Below are 17226 nucleotides of genomic sequence, written 5' to 3'. Positions count from 1 at the left end.
CTGTGTATATATATGCTGAGGACCATATACGTATACTGTGTATATATATATGCTGAGGACCATATACGTATACTGTGTATATATATATGCTGAGGACCATATACGTATACTGTGTATATATATATGCTGAGGACCATATACGTATACTGTGTATATATATGCTGAGGACCATATACGTATACTGTGTATATATATGCTGAGGACCATATACGTATACTGTGTATATATATGCTGAGAACCATATACATATACTGTGTATATATATGCTGAGGACCATATACGTATACTGTATATATATATAGAAGATGAATCCCTAACACCCATGGGCTACAAGGAATTCTCTGTCGCTGCCCAAAAAAGCAAGACCACCAAACATGGCCGCCACTCAGGAGGCATACTAATATGGTTCAAGGAGGAGCTCAAAGAACATGTGAAAACCATCAAACACGGTGACAACCACATGTGGATAAAAATAAGCAACTCCATCCTCAACGGCCAACACGACATCTATCTCTGTGCAGTATACATCCCCCCATCAGAGTCCACCTACCACAACCCAGACATCTATGAGGTCCTACAAAGGGAATCTGCCCAGTTCCAGTCCCAAGGCAGAGTGCTGATCTGCGGCGACCTAAACGCCAGGACTGGCACAGAGATAGACTACCTGTCCTCTGATGGAAACCTGCACATCCCGGTAGGCGAGGTCCACCACCTGGAGTCTGCACAGAGAAGAAGAAATAGCTATGACATAGTCGTCAACAAGAGCGGGAGACAACTGCTGAACCTGTGCCGGAGTCTGGGACTGTACATAATGAACGGGCGTACCAGAGGGGACACTCAGGGACGCTTCACACTAAACTCCCATGTGGGCAACAGCGTGGTGGACTATGTCATCACAGACGCAGACCCAGCAGACATAGATGCTCTCATAGTCACCCCTGAGACACACCTGTCAGACCACAATCAGATCCTGCTGTACATGAGATCCACTGACAAGCCCCTCACACAGCAGCCCCACCAGATTGGTCTCTACAACCTGCCACCATTCTTCAAATGGGCCAGTCACCGGGCCACCGAATACACCAATGCGGCTAACCGACCCGAAATCAAGGAACTGCTCACAAACTTCTATATGAGTTCCTACCAGCCAGACCAACAAGGGGTCACCCGAGCAGTGAAGGACTTCAGTAACATCCTGTACACCACGGCAGAACTAGCAGGCCTGAAACAGACAAAGCCCAAGAGACCGACTAACAAACAGTCTCACAAATGGTTTGACAGCGACTGCAAGGCTCTACGCCGTTCTCTAAGGGCAGCCTCCAACCAGAAACACAGGGACCCCAACAACAAGGAGGTGAGGGAAGCCTACAACAATCTATGCAAGCAATACAAGGGCACCCTCAGAGAGAAGAAACAGAGGGACCTCTCCCACAAAATACAGCAACTAGAGGACTCCCTCCAGGACAGCTCATTCTGGGAGACCTGGCACCACATGGGCACAAAGCCCAAGAAAAACTCTCTCCACATCCAAAATGGCAATATCTGGCTCAACTACTTCAGAGGTCTCTACAAAAACATCCCAGAAGAAGAACTAACTCCAGAACAGCAACAGATAATCACCAAACTGAGGGACATGGAGAAAGTCATCAAAGACTTCCAGAACCCTCTGGACTCACCAATCACCATAAAAGATATACAGGAAAGAATTGTCCTGCTGAAAGGCAAAAAGGCCAGTGGCCCTGACGGCATCCTACCAGAGATTATGAAATACAGCCCTCCAGCAATACACGCGGCACTGGCAAAGCTATTCACCCTCGTGCTCAATGCTGGACACTTCCCCGAAGACTGGAACAAAGGGCTCATAACCCCCATCTACAAGAATGGGGACCAATATGACCCCAACAACTACAGAGGGATCTGCGTCAGCAGCACATAGCTGGGGAAACTGTTCAACAGCATCATCAATAACAGAATCCTCACCTTCCTCACACAACACGGGGTCCTCAGCAAGAGCCAAGCAGGGTTCATGCCAAACCACCGCACCACAGACCATATCTACACCCTGCACAGCCTCATCAAGACGCACGTCCACAACACCAGAAGAGGCAAGATATTCGCCTGCTTCGTGGACTTTAAGAAGGCGTTTGATTCAGTATGGCACCCAGGGCTATGATTAAGGGACCAAGTTAGTCCCGAAACGCGTCAGCTACAGTTATACAGTTTATATTGTCCTGTCCCACTATCCTTTGTATGTTTTTTTTCTACCTTTATGGAGTGTTTGTTGTGAGTTTTTTTAAGAAAAAGTCATGAACAAAATCATTGGATTTTAAATTTACCGGACAAGTGTTGCAGATCCTTCTATTATATAAAATATATATATATTTATGTTGAGGACCATATACTTATACTGTATATATATATATGACCATAGCCACCATTCACTCCCACAATTACCTGCTATCATGATCTCTATCTCCGCTAATGAGGGGTTTTCAGGGTCCACCATGAAGAGATTGACATCTCCCACCATACACTGATCTTCTGGACATCCTCCATCCCAACGGCCGCGCTCCAGTATGATGAAGGTGCACTCTATAAAGTGACGCTGGGTTAGTTTGCGATATCTGGTTTCAGTGTAAGCATTGCCATAACCATACAGATGACCATCTAATATATATGGGGTGTCCGGACTCCTCACCGACACCAGACATCTGAAGAAACAAGGACCAGACAGTTGGATTTCTTAAGGGGATAAGCGGATTCTGATATTCTCCTCTCTCTATTAAAGGGATTGTCTATGGTTTGTCCTCAGGATGGGCCATAAGTACCTTATTGTGGGGGTGAGAACCGCGCCTGTACGGATCTGCTTCTGTCGCCCGTCCTATACGCTATATAGGGCTATATAGATGTGACTGGGGATGGGCGGAGCTCGGTGTATAGGATGCGGCTCCGTACAGATGATGTGACTGGGGATGGGCGGAGCTCGGTGTATAGGACGCGGCTCTGTACAGATGATGTGTCTGGGGATGGGCGGAGCTCGGTGTATAGGACGCGGCTCTGTACAGATGATGTGTCTGGGGATTGGCGGAGCTCGGTGTATAGGACGCGGCTCTGTACAGATGATGTGTCTGGGGATTGGCGGAGCTCGGTGTATAGGACGCGGCTCTGTACAGATGATGTGTCTGGGGATGGGCGGAGCTCGGTGTATAGGACGCGGCTCTGTACAGATGATGTGACTGGGGATGGGCGGAGCTCTGAGTATAGGACGCGGCTCTGTACAGATGATGTGACTGGGGATGGGCGGAGCTCGGTGTATAGGACGCGGCTCCGTACAGATGATGTGTCTGGGGATGGGCGGAGCTCGGTGTATAGGACGCGGCTCCGTACAGATGATGTGACTGGGGATGGGCGGAGCTCGGTGTATAGGACGCGGCTCCGTACAGATGATGTGACTGGGGATGGGCGGAGCTCGGTGTATAGGACGCGGCTCCGTACAGATGATGTGTCTGGGGATGGGTGGAGCTCGGTGTATAGGACGCGGCTCCGTACAGATGATGTGTCTGGGGATGGGCGGAGCTCGGTGTATAGGACGCGGCTCCGTACAGATGATGTGTCTGGGGATGGGCGGAGCTCGGTGTATAGGACGCGGCTCCGTACAGATGATGTGACTGGGGATGGGTGGAGCTCGGTGTATAGGACGCGGCTCCGTACAGATGATGTGTCTGGGGATGGGCGGAGCTCGGTGTATAGGACGCGGCTCTGTACAGATGATGTGACTGGGGATGGGCGGAGCTCGGTGTATAGGACGCGGCTCTGTACAGATGATGTGACTGGGGATGGGCGGAGCTCGGTGTATAGGATGCGGCTCCGTACAGATGATGTGACTGGGGATGGGCGGAGCTCGGTGTATAGGATGCGGCTCCGTACAGATGATGTGTCTGGGGATGGGCGGAGCTCGGTGTATAGGACGCGGCTCTGTACAGATGATGTGACTGGGGATGGGCGGAGCTCGGTGTATAGGACGCGGCTCTGTACAGATGATGTGACTGGGGATGGGCGGAGCTCTGAGTATAGGACGCGGCTCCGTACAGATGATGTGTCTGGGGATGGGCGGAGCTCGGTGTATAGGACGCGGCTCTGTACAGATGATGTGACTGGGGATGGGCGGAGCTCGGTGTATAGGACGTGGCTCCGTACAGATGATGTGACTGGGGATGGGTGGAGCTCGGTGTATAGGACGCGGCTCTGTACAGATGATGTGTCTGGGGATTGGCGGAGCTCGGTGTATAGGACGCGGCTCTGTACAGATGATGTGTCTGGGGATTGGCGGAGCTCGGTGAATAGGATGCGGCTCCGTACAGATGATGTGTCTGGGGATGGGTGGAGCTCGGTGTATAGGAAGCGGCTCCGTACAGATGATGTGACTGGGGATTGGCGGAGCTCGGTGTATAGGACGCGGCTCCGTACAGATGATGTGACTGGGGATTGGCGGAGCTCGGTGTATAGGACACGGCTCTGTACAGATGATGTGTCTGGGGATTGGCGGAGCTCGGTGTATAGGACGCGGCTCTGTACAGATGATGTGTCTGGGGATGGGCGGAGCTCGGTGTATAGGACGCGGCTCTGTACAGATGATGTGACTGGGGATGGGCGGAGCTCGGTGTATAGGACGCGGCTCTGTACAGATGATGTGACTGGGGATGGGCGGAGCTCGGTGTATAGGACGCGGCTCTGTACAGATGATGTGTCTGGGGATGGGCGGAGCTCGGTGTATAGGACGCGGCTCCGTACAGATGATGTGACTGGGGATGGGTGGAGCTCGGTGTATAGGAAGCGGCTCCGTACAGATGATGTGACTGGGGATGGGCGGAGCTCGGTGTATAGGACGCGGCTCCGTACAGATGATGTGTCTGGGGATGGGCGGAGCTCGGTGTATAGGACGCGGCTCCGTACAGATGATGTGTCTGGGGATGGGCGGAGCTCGGTGTATAGGACGCGGCTCCGTACAGATGATGTGTCTGGGGATGGGCGGAGCTCGGTGTATAGGACGCGGCTCCGTACAGATGATGTGTCTGGGGATGGGCGGAGCTCGGTGTATAGGACGCGGCTCCGTACAGATGATGTGACTGGGGATGGGCGGAGCTCGGTGTATAGGACGCGGCTCCGTACAGATGATGTGTCTGGGGATTGGCGGAGCTCGGTGTATAGGACGCGGCTCCGTACAGATGATGTGACTGGGGATGGGCGGAGCTCGGTGTATAGGATGCGGCTCCGTACAGATGATGTGTCTGGGGATGGGCGGAGCTCGGTGTATAGGACGCGGCTCCGTACAGATGATGTGACTGGGGATGGGTGGAGCTCGGTGTATAGGACGCGGCTCCGTACAGATGATGTGTCTGTGGATTGGCGGAGCTCGGTGTATAGGACGTGGCTCTGTACAGATGATGTGTCTGGGGATGGGCGGAGCTCGGTGTATAGGACGTGGCTCTGTACAGATGATGTGTCTGGGGATGGGCGGAGCTCGGTGTATAGGACGCGGCTCCGTACAGATGATGTGACTGGGGATGGGCGGAGCTCGGTGTATAGGACGCGGCTCTGTACAGATGATGTGACTGGGGATGGGCGGAGCTCGGTGTATAGGACGCGGCTCCGTACAGATGATGTGACTGGGGATGGGTGGAGCTCGGTGTATAGGACGCGGCTCCGTACAGATGATGTGACTGGGGATGGGCGGAGCTCGGTGTATAGGAAGCGGCTCCGTACAGATGATGTGTCTGAGGATGGGCGGAGCTCGGTGTATAGGATGCGGCTCCGTACAGATGATGTGTCTGGGGATGGGTGGAGCTCGGTGTATAGGATGCGGCTCCGTACAGATGATGTGTCTGGGGATGGGTGGAGCTCGGTGTATAGGATGCGGCTCCGTACAGATGATGTGACTGGGGATGGGTGGAGCTCGGTGTATAGGACGCGGCTCTGTACAGATGATGTGTCTGGGGATGGGCGGAGCTCGGTGTATAGGATGCGGCTCCGTACAGATGATGTGACTGGGGATGGGTGGAGCTCGGTGTATAGGACGTGGCTCCGTACAGATGATGTGTCTGGGGATTGGCGGAGCTCGGTGTATAGGACGCGGCTCCGTACAGATGATGTGACTGGGGATGGGCGGAGCTCGGTGTATAGGACGCGGCTCCGTACAGATGATGTGACTGGGGATGGGCGGAGCTCGGTGTATAGGACGCGGCTCCGTACAGATGATGTGTCTGGGGATGGGCGGAGCTCGGTGTATAGGACGCGGCTCCGTACAGATGATGTGACTGGGGATTGGCGGAGCTCGGTGTATAGGACGTGGCTCTGTACAGATGATGTGACTGGGGATGGGCGGAGCTCGGTGTATAGGACGCGGCTCCGTACAGATGATGTGACTGGGGATGGGTGGAGCTCGGTGTATAGGACGCGGCTCCGTACAGATGATGTGACTGGGGATGGGTGGAGCTCGGTGTATAGGACGCGGCTCTGTACAGATGATGTGTCTGGGGATGGGTGGAGCTCGGTGTATAGGACGCGGCTCTGTACAGATGATGTGTCTGGGGATGGGCGGAGCTCAGTGTATAGGACGCGGCTCCGTACAGATGATGTGTCTGGGGATGGGCGGAGCTCGGTGTATAGGACGCGGCTCCGTACAGATGATGTGTCTGGGGATGGGCGGAGCTCGGTGTATAGGACGCGGCTCCGTACAGATGATGTGACTGGGGATGGGCGGAGCTCGGTGTATAGGATGCGGCTCCGTACAGATGATGTGTCTGGGGATGGGCGGAGCTCGGTGTATAGGACGCGGCTCCGTACAGATGATGTGTCTGGGGATGGGCGGAGCTCGGTGTATAGGACGCGGCTCTGTACAGATGATGTGTCTGGGGATGGGCGGAGCTCGGTGTATAGGAAGCGGCTCCGTACAGATGATGTGTCTGGGGATGGGCGGAGCTCGGTGTATAGGACGTGGATCTGTACAGATGATGTGTCTGGGGATGGGCGGAGCTCGGTGTATAGGACGCGGCTCCGTACAGATGATGTGTCTGGGGATTGGCGGAGCTCGGTGTATAGGACGCGGCTCTGTACAGATGATGTGTCTGGGGATGGGTGGAGCTCGGTGTATAGGACGCGGCTCCGTACAGATGATGTGTCTGGGGATGGGCGGAGCTCGGTGTATAGGACGCGGCTCTGTACAGATGATGTGTCTGGGGATGGGCGGAGCTCAGTGTATAGGATGCGGCTCCGTACAGATGATGTGTCTGGGGATGGGCGGAGCTCTGAGTATAGGACGTGGCTCCGTACAGATGATGTGACTGGGGATGGGCGGAGCTCGGTGTATAGGACGCGGCTCCGTACAGATGATGTGTCTGGGGATGGGAGGAGCTCGGTGTATAGGACGCGGCTCTGTACAGGTGATGTGTCTGGGGATGGGTGGAGCTCGGTGTATAGGACGCGGCTCCGTACAGATGATGTGTCTGGGGATGGGCGGAGCTCGGTGTATAGGACGCGGCTCTGTACAGATGATGTGTCTGGGGATGGGCGGAGCTCGGTGTATAGGAAGCGGCTCCGTACAGATGATGTGTCTGGGGATGGGCGGAGCTCGGTGTATAGGACGTGGATCTGTACAGATGATGTGACTGGGGATGGGCGGAGCTCGGTGTATAGGACGCGGCTCTGTACAGATGATGTGTCTGGGGATGGGCGGAGCTCGGTGTATAGGAAGCGGCTCCGTACAGATGATGTGTCTGGGGATGGGCTGAGCTCGGTGTATAGGACGCGGCTCTGTACAGATGATGTGTCTGGGGATGGGTGGAGCTCGGTGTATAGGACGCGGCTCCGTACAGATGATGTGTCTGGGGATGGGCGGAGCTCGGTGTATAGGACGCGGCTCTGTACAGATGATGTGTCTGGGGATGGGCGGAGCTCAGTGTATAGGATGCGGCTCCGTACAGATGATGTGTCTGGGGATGGGCGGAGCTCTGAGTATAGGACGTGGCTCCGTACAGATGATGTGACTGGGGATGGGCGGAGCTCGGTGTATAGGACGCGGCTCCGTACAGATGATGTGTCTGGGGATGGGAGGAGCTCGGTGTATAGGACGCGGCTCTGTACAGGTGATGTGTCTGGGGATGGGTGGAGCTCGGTGTATAGGACGCGGCTCCGTACAGATGATGTGTCTGGGGATGGGCGGAGCTCGGTGTATAGGACGCGGCTCTGTACAGATGATGTGTCTGGGGATGGGCGGAGCTCGGTTGTGACTGGGGATGGGTGGAGCTCGGTGTATAGGACGCGGCTCCGTACAGATGATGTGACTGGGGATTGGCGGAGCTCGGTGTATAGGACGCGGCTCCGTACAGATGATGTGACTGGGGATTGGCGGAGCTCGGTGTATATGACGCGGCTCCGTACAGATGATGTGACTGGGGATGGGCGGAGCTCGGTGTATAGGACGTGGCTCTGTACAGATGATGTGACTGGGGATGGGCGGAGCTCGGTGTATAGGACGCGGCTCTGTACAGATGATGTGACTGGGGATGGGCGGAGCTCGGTGTATAGGACGCGGCTCCGTACAGATGATATGTCTGGGGATGGGCGGAGCTCGGTGTATAGGACGCGGCTCCGTACAGATGATGTGACTGGGGATGGGCGGAGCTCGGTGTATAGGACGCGGCTCTGTACAGATGATGTGTCTGGGGATTGGCGGAGCTCGGTGTATAGGACGCGGCTCTGTACAGATGATGTGACTGGGGATGGGCGGAGCTCGGTGTATAGGACGCGGCTCCGTACAGATGATGTGTCTGGGGATGGGCGGAGCTCGGTGTATAGGACGCGGCTCTGTACAGATGATGTGACTGGGGATGGGCGGAGCTCGGTGTATAGGACGCGGCTCCGTACAGATGATGTGTCTGGGGATTGGCGGAGCTCGGTGTATAGGACGCGGCTCCGTACAGATGATGTGTCTGGGGATTGGCGGAGCTCGGTGTATAGGACGCGGCTCCGTACAGATGATGTGTCTGGGGATGGGCGGAGCTCGGTGCATAGGACGCGGCTCCGTACAGATGATGTGTCTGGGGATGGGCGGAGCTCGGTGCATAGGAAGCGGCTCCGTACAGATGATGTGTCTGGGGATGGGTGAAGCTCGGTGCATAGGACACGGCTCTGTACAGATGATGTGACTGGGGATGGGCGGAGCTCGGTGTATAGGACGCGGCTCTGTACAGGTGATGTGTCTGGGGATGGGTGGAGCTCGGTGTATAGGACGCGGCTCCGTACAGATGATGTGTCTGGGGATGGGCGGAGCTCGGTGTATAGGACGCGGCTCTGTACAGATGATGTGTCTGGGGATTGGCGGAGCTCGGTGTATAGGACGCGGCTCCGTACAGATGATGTGTCTGGGGATGGGCGGAGCTCGGTGTATAGGACGCGGCTCTGTACAGATGATGTGTCTGGGGATTGGCGGAGCTCGGTGTATAGGACGTGGATCTGTACAGATGATGTGTCTGGGGATTGGCGGAGCTCGGTGTATAGGACGCGGCTCCGTACAGATGATGTGTCTGGGGATGGGCGGAGCTCGGTGCATAGGACGCGGCTCCGTACAGATGATGTGTCTGGGGATGGGCGGAGCTCGGTGCATAGGAAGCGGCTCCGTACAGATGATGTGTCTGGGGATGGGTGAAGCTCGGTGCATAGGACACGGCTCTGTACAGATGATGTGACTGGGGATGGGTGGAGCTCGGTGTATAGGACGCGGCTCCGTACAGATGATGTGTCTGGGGATCGGCGGAGCTCGGAGTATAGGACGCGGCTCCGTACAGATGATGTTTCTGGGGATCGGCGGAGCTCGGAGTATAGGACGCGGCTCCGTACAGATGATGTGACTGGGGATGGGTGGAGCTCGGTGTATAGGACGCGGCTCCGTACAGATGATGTGTCTGGGGATGGGCGGAGCTCGGTGTATAGGACGCGGCTCCGTACAGATGATGTGTCTGGGGATGGGCGGAGCTCGGTGTATAGGACGCGGCTCCGTACAGATGATGTGTCTGGGGATGGGCGGAGCTCGGTGTATAGGATGCGGCTCCGTACAGATGATGTGACTGGGGATGGGCGGAGCTCGGTGTATAGGATGCGGCTCTGTACAGATGATGTGTCTGGGGATGGGCGGAGCTCGGTGTATAGGACGCGGCTCCGTACAGATGATGTGTCTGGGGATGGGCGGAGCTCGGTGTATAGGACGCGGCTCCGTACAGATGATGTGTCTGGGGATGGGCGGAGCTCGGTGTATAGGACGCGGCTCCGTACAGATGATGTGTCTGGGGATGGGTGGAGCTCGGTGTATAGGACGCGGCTCCGTACAGATGACGTTTCTGGGGATGGGCGGAGCTCGGTGTATAGGATGCGGCTCCGTACAGATGATGTGACTGGGGATGGGCGGAGCTCGGTGTATAGGATGCGGCTCTGTACAGATGATGTGACTGGGGATGGGCGGAGCTCGGTGTATAGGACGCGGCTCTGTACAGATGATGTGACTGGGGATGGGCGGAGCTCGGTGTATAGGACGCGGCTCTGTACAGATGATGTGTCTGGGGATGGGCGGAGCTCGGTGTATAGGACGCGGCTCTGTACAGATGATGTGTCTGGGGATTGGCGGAGCTCGGTGTATAGGACACGGCTCTGTACAGATGATGTGACTGGGGATGGGCGGAGCTCGGTGTATAGGACGCGGCTCTGTACAGATGATGTGTCTGGGGATGGGCGGAGCTCGGTGTATAGGACGCGGCTCTGTACAGATGATGTGACTGGGGATGGGCGGAGCTCGGTGTATAGGACGCGGCTCCGTACAGATGATGTGTCTGGGGATGGGCGGAGCTCGGTGTATAGGACGCGGCTCCGTACAGATGATGTGTCTGGGAATCGGCTCTCAGCCCCCCCCCCATCTATGAAGTAACACATCGCACCCGGTGTCAGACCTGTGAGGGGTTTACAATTTAGACACGGCGTTCTCTATTCACTCTCGGCCACTATTATATGTCCAATGTGTAATAAGTGGCATCCACATAACCAACAAGAGACCGCTCATCACTCACGCCCCAAGGTCAGGGATTATATGATATGTGGGTGAGGGGTCAGCATAGGCCCCCCAATAATCACACACTCTCTCTTATCAATAATGCCCTTGTGAAGAATTTGTGGCCACAGTTGTGTTTCTTTCATATCTGTGAGGATTTTCAGCCTAGCGGTGACTCTGTCAGAGGGGGTAAGATAACACCACCCCCATTCCGGACCAGCCCCATAAATTGTATCTGAGACCCCTATCAATGGGGCAGAGTTCACATCTAGATCAGTGAGCCGTAAGGATTGTGTAACTGGGATCCACGGATCAGGTGCCGCCCCGTTCCCAGAGCACAGTTTACACTCCCCATAAAATAACAGATCCTCGCTGCACCTGACGCGTTTCTGCAGCTCATCACAGGAATATTGGATCAGTTAGTCCCGGGGATATCAGTGTGCTTTGCCCTGACGGCCATGATGTGTGACCGCAGGGAGCGTGTGCCGGGACCTCCGTATATATGGCACAAGTGCCGCTCACTCACGATGTTTCATGTGGGGGTGCGACCACTCATCGCTCCTTCTCAATGCCGGCTGTGTATAGTGGCAGCGTGCTATAGGGGCTGAGGATATAAATCTAGGTATATACACGAGTATATGTATTCCTGGAAGACATTTACCAGGAAGATTCATAGCAAGATTCAGTTTGTAAGTTGAGATTTTGGAATGAGAGAAAGGGTTTTTATAGAACAGGACAAGTATTTGCTAACTGCAAAGCCGCCGGGGTTGTCGGCCTTATTTCTTGCCCCTGCGGACTCCAGTATGTGGACAAAACCACCAGCGAGTTCTGCAGGAGGGTTAGAGGTAGAGAAGAAGCTGCCCCGGGCACAGACACAAATCACAATGGGGACCCCACAATTACACTCCAGGGGGGGACAAGGTTTTAAGGGAACCTAAAGGAGGGAACTGGAGGCAAGATAGATTGTTCTATTAGATCCTCTCTGACACTGATACAGACATAACACAGAGCCTAATATTATAGGGGAACCCTGATGGGGGATGTGATTATGTATCTAGGCTCTGTCCTAGATACTGTCTCTGTCTGTTTTTGGGGCATTGCTATCTTGAAATGGGGGATGGTGACATGTTTGGGGGGTGTTGCCTGGGTTATACTTTATGGTTTTCTGGGGGTGAATGGTCATAAAGGGATACTCTGCTCTGAAGCATTATGGGTAAGGTCTTTAAAAAGGAGAGAACATTTGTGTCCCGTATCTTTCTGGCCAACCTGTTTAACTATTGATAGTCTATTCTCAGATCTCAATATCTCATTGATGGAAGTTTAACCCCTGGGACCTCCACAGATCAGCTGCTCAACATGGCAGTGCCATTCAGTGGACTGTTCACTGCGCTTGGTATTCAGGGAAGAGGCCACAGACTCACAGCGGATTTATGAGGGTCCCATATGTCAGACCCCACCAAGATACTGATGACCTATCTTAATATCTTAAAAATAGGTCAACAAGACTTCGCTTGTGGCTATCGTGACGTACAATAAGGCGATGTAAGCGGGCGCCAGGACCTCGCACTTACTGTCGCCATCCTCTCTCCAGCTGCGTTGCATCTCATATTCCTGCTCCAGCGTCAGCGGCTCCGAGGCCGTCAGTTTCTGCAGCTCTTCTGACTTCATCCATTCATGATACCTGATTGTAGAAGAGGACACAAGAGGCGAGAAGAAGGTGGATATATGGACGGACAGCTGGGCTTCTGGTTCACAACTAACAGTTATCCCCATATTAATTCTCTTCCCACCACCATGTATTAGTATCACACTGCTAAGGTCCTAACAAATATCGAACGGTCCTGGTCATGTCCTGTAGGGGGCGCACCATGCCCCCCGCCCCTCTCCATGTCACCATGTATTAGTATCACACTGCTAAGGTCCTAACAAATATCGAACGGTTCTGGTCATGTCCTGTGGGGGGCGCACCATGCCCCCCGCCCCTCTCTCCATGTCACCATGTATTAGTATCACACTGCTAAGGTCCTAACAAATATGATTGAGCAGTTCTGGTCATGTCCTGTAGGGGGCGCACCATGCCCCCCGCCCCTCTCCATGTCACCATGTATTAGTATCACACTGCTGAGGTCCTAACAAATATGATTGAGCAGTTCTGGTCATGTCCTGTAGGGGGCGCACCATGCCCCCCGCCCCTCTCCATGTCACCATGTATTAGTATCACACTGCTAAGGACCTAACAAATATGATTGAGCAGTTCTGGTCATGTCCTGTAGGGGGCGCACCATGCCCCCCCGCCCCTCTCCATGTCACCATGTATTAGTATCACACTGCTAAGGTCCTAACAAATATGATTGAGCAGTTCTGGTCATGTCCTGTGGGGGGCGCACCATGCCCCCCGCCCCTCTCTCCATGTCACCATGTATTAGCATCACACTGCTAAGGTCCTAACAAATATGATTGAGCAGTTCTGGTCATGTCCTGTAGGGGGCGCACCATGCCCCCCCGCCCCTCTCTCCATGTCACCATGTATTAGTATCACACTGCTAAGGACCTAACAAATATGATTGAGCAGTTCTGGTCATGTCCTGTGGGGGGCGCACCATGCCCCCCGCCCCTCTCTCCATGTCACCATGTATTAGCATCACACTGCTAAGGTCCTAACAAATATGATTGAGCAGTTCTGGTCATGTCCTGTAGGGGGCGCACCATGCCCCCGCCCCTCTATCCATGTCACCATGTATTAGTATCACACTGCTAAGGTCCTAACAAATATGATTGAGCAGTTCTGGTCATGTCCTGTAGGGGGCGCACCATGCCCCCCCGCCCCTCTCTCCATGTCACCATGTATTAGTATCACACTGCTAAGGTCCTAACAAATATGATTGAGCAGTTCTGGTCATGTCCTGTGGGGGGCGCACCATGCCCCCCGCCCCTCTCCATGTCACCATGTATTAGTATCACACTGCTAAGGTCCTAACAAATATGATTGAGCAGTTCTGGTCATGTCCTGTAGGAGGCGCACCATGCCCCCCGCCCCTCTCCATGTCACCATGTATTAGTATCACACTGCTAAGGTCCTAACAAATATGATTGAGCAGTTCTGGTCATGTCCTGTAGGAGGCGCACCATGCCCCCCGCCCCTCTCCATGTCACCATGTATTAGTATCACACTGCTAAGGTCCTAACAAATATGATTGAGCAGTTCTGGTCATGTCCTGTGGGGGGCGCACCATGCCCCCCGCCCCTCTCTCCATGTCACCATGTATTAGTATCACACTGCTAAGGTCCTAACAAATATGATTGAGCAGTTCTGGTCATGTCCTGTAGGGGGCGCACCATGCCCCCCGCCCCTCTCTCCATGTCACCATGTATTAGTATCACACTGCTAAGGTCCTAACAAATATGATCGAACGGTTCTGGTCATGTCCTGTGGGGGGCGCACCATGCCCCCCGCCCCTCTCCATGTCACCATGTATTAGTATCACACTGCTAAGGTCCTAACAAATATGATTGAGCAGTTCTGGTCATGTCCTGTAGGGGGCGCACCATGCCCCCCGCCCCTCTCCATGTCACCATGTATTAGTATCACACTGCTAAGGTCCTAACAAATATGATTGAGCAGTTCTGGTCATGTCCTGTAGGGGGCGCACCATGCCCCCCGCCCCTCTCCATGTCACCATGTATTAGTATCACACTGCTAAGGTCCTAACAAATATGATTGAGCAGTTCTGGTCATGTCCTGTGGGGGGCGCACCATGCCCCCCGCCCCTCTCTCCATGTCACCATGTATTAGTATCACACTGCTAAGGTCCTAACAAATATGATTGAGCAGTTCTGGTCATGTCCTGTGGGGGGCGCACCATGCCCCCCGCCCCTCTCTCCATGTCACCATGTATTAGTATCACACTGCTAAGGTCCTAACAAATATGATTGAGCAGTTCTGGTCATGTCCTGTAGGGGGCGCACCATGCCCCCCGCCCCTCTCTCCATGTCACCATGTATTAGTATCACACTGCTAAGGTCCTAACAAATATGATTGAGCAGTTCTGGTCATGTCCTGTAGGAGGCGCACCATGCCCCCCGCCCCTCTCCATGTCACCATGTATTAGTATCACACTGCTAAGGTCCTAACAAATATGATTGAGCAGTTCTGGTCATGTCCTGTAGGGGGCGCACCATGCCCCCCGCCCCTCTCCATGTCACCATGTATTAGTATCACACTGCTAAGGTCCTAACAAATATGATTGAGCAGTTCTGGTCATGGCCTGTGGGGGGCGCACCATGCCCCCCGCCCCTCTCCATGTATTAGTATAACACTGCTAAGGTCCTAACAAATATGATTGAGCAGTTCTGGTCATGTCCTGTAGGGGGCGCACCATGCCCCCCGCCCCTCTCCATGTCACCATGTATTAGTATCACACTGCTAAGGTCCTAACAAATATGATTGAGCAGTTCTGGTCATGTCCTGTAGGGGGCGCACCATGCCCCCCGCCCCTCTCCATGTCACCATGTATTAGTATCACACTGCTAAGGTCCTAACAAATATGATTGAGCAGTTCTGGTCATGTCCTGTAGGGGGCGCACCATGCCCCCCGCCCCTCTCCATGTCACCATGTATTAGTATCACACTGCTAAGGTCCTAACAAATATGATTGAGCAGTTCTGGTCATGTCCTGTAGGGGGCGCACCATGCCCCCCCGCCCCTCTCTCCATGTCACCATGTATTAGTATCACACTGCTAAGGTCCTAACAAATATGATTGAGCAGTTCTGGTCATGTCCTGTAGGGGGCGCACCATGCCCCCCCGCCCCTCTCCATGTCACCATGTATTAGTATCACACTGCTAAGGTCCTAACAAATATGATTGAGCAGTTCTGGTCATGTCCTGTAGGGGGCGCACCATGCCCCCCGCCCCTCTCCATGTCACCATGTATTAGTATCACACTGCTAAGAACCTAACAAATATGATTGAGCAGTTCTGGTCATGTCCTGTGGGGGGCGCACCATGCCCCCCGCCCCTCTCCATGTCACCATGTATTAGTATCACACTGCTAAGGTCCTAACAAATATGATTGAGCAGTTCTGGTCATGTCCTGTAGGGGGCGCACCATGCCCCCCGCCCCTCTCCATGTCACCATGTATTAGTATCACACTGCTAAGGTCCTAACAAATATGATTGAGCAGTTCTGGTCATGTCCTGTAGGGGGCGCACCATGCCCCCCGCCCCTCTCCATGTCACCATGTATTAGTATCACACTGCTAAGGTCCTAACAAATATGATTGAGCAGTTCTGGTCATGTCCTGTAGGGGGCGCACCATGCCCCCCGCCCCTCTCCATGTCACCATGTATTAGTATCACACTGCTAAGGTCCTAACAAATATGATTGAGCAGTTCTGGTCATGTCCTGTAGGGGGCGCACCATGCCCCCCCCGCCCCTCTCCATGTCACCATGTATTAGTATCACACTGCTAAGGTCCTAACAAATATGATTGAGCAGTTCTGGTCATGTCCTGTAGGGGGCGCACCATGCCCCCCGCCCCTCTCCATGTATTAGTATAACACTGCTAAGGTCCTAACAAATATGATCGAACGGTCCTGGTCATGTCCTGTAGGGGGCGCACCATGCCCCCCGCCCCTCTCCATGTCACCATGTATTAGTATCACACTGCTAAGGTCCTAACAAATATGATTAAGCAGTTCTGGTCATGTCCTGTAGGGGGCGCACCATGCCCCCCGCCCCTCTCCATGTCACCATGTATTAGTATCACACTGCTAAGGTCCTAACAAATATGATTGAGCAGTTCTGGTCATGTCCTGTAGGGGGCGCACCATGCCCCCCGCCCCTCTCCATGTCACCATGTATTAGTAACACACTGCTAAGGTCCTAACAAATATGATTGAGCAGTTCTGGTCATGTCCTGTAGGGGGCGCACCATGCCCCCCCGCCCCTCTCCATGTCACCATGTATTAGTATCACACTGCTAAGGTCCTAACAAATATGATTGAGCAGTTCTGGTCATGTCCTGTGGGGGCGCACCATGCCCCCCGCCCCTCTCCATGTCACCATGTATTAGTATCACACTGCTAAGGTCCTAACAAATATGATTGAGCAGTTCTGGTCATGTCCTGTAGG

General features: G+C 54.1%; 1 protein-coding gene across 3 annotated transcripts in view; it reads right to left on the bottom strand.

Moving 5' to 3' along the window:
- The window catches only part of NAT9 (N-acetyltransferase 9), an 87149-nt gene that overhangs the window by 21916 nt on the left and 48007 nt on the right, over positions 1-17226 (bottom strand). For 2 of the 3 annotated variants that reach the window (XM_075261911.1, XM_075261910.1), the window contains exons 3-4: positions 12664-12773; positions 2455-2592 (exon numbers count right to left, since the gene is read on the bottom strand). In XM_075261911.1, coding sequence (XP_075118012.1) covers positions 2455-2592; positions 12664-12773 — 248 coding nt within the window. The remainder of the gene's footprint in view (positions 1-2454; positions 2593-12663; positions 12774-17226) is intronic. The other variant, XM_075261912.1, reaches the window with a different exon arrangement.

Source organism: Leptodactylus fuscus, unplaced genomic scaffold, assembly GCF_031893055.1.
Source record: "Leptodactylus fuscus isolate aLepFus1 unplaced genomic scaffold, aLepFus1.hap2 HAP2_SCAFFOLD_61, whole genome shotgun sequence".
In the NCBI taxonomy this organism is placed as follows: domain Eukaryota; kingdom Metazoa; phylum Chordata; class Amphibia; order Anura; family Leptodactylidae; genus Leptodactylus; species Leptodactylus fuscus.
This window is presented reverse-complemented; position numbering and strand designations above follow the sequence as displayed.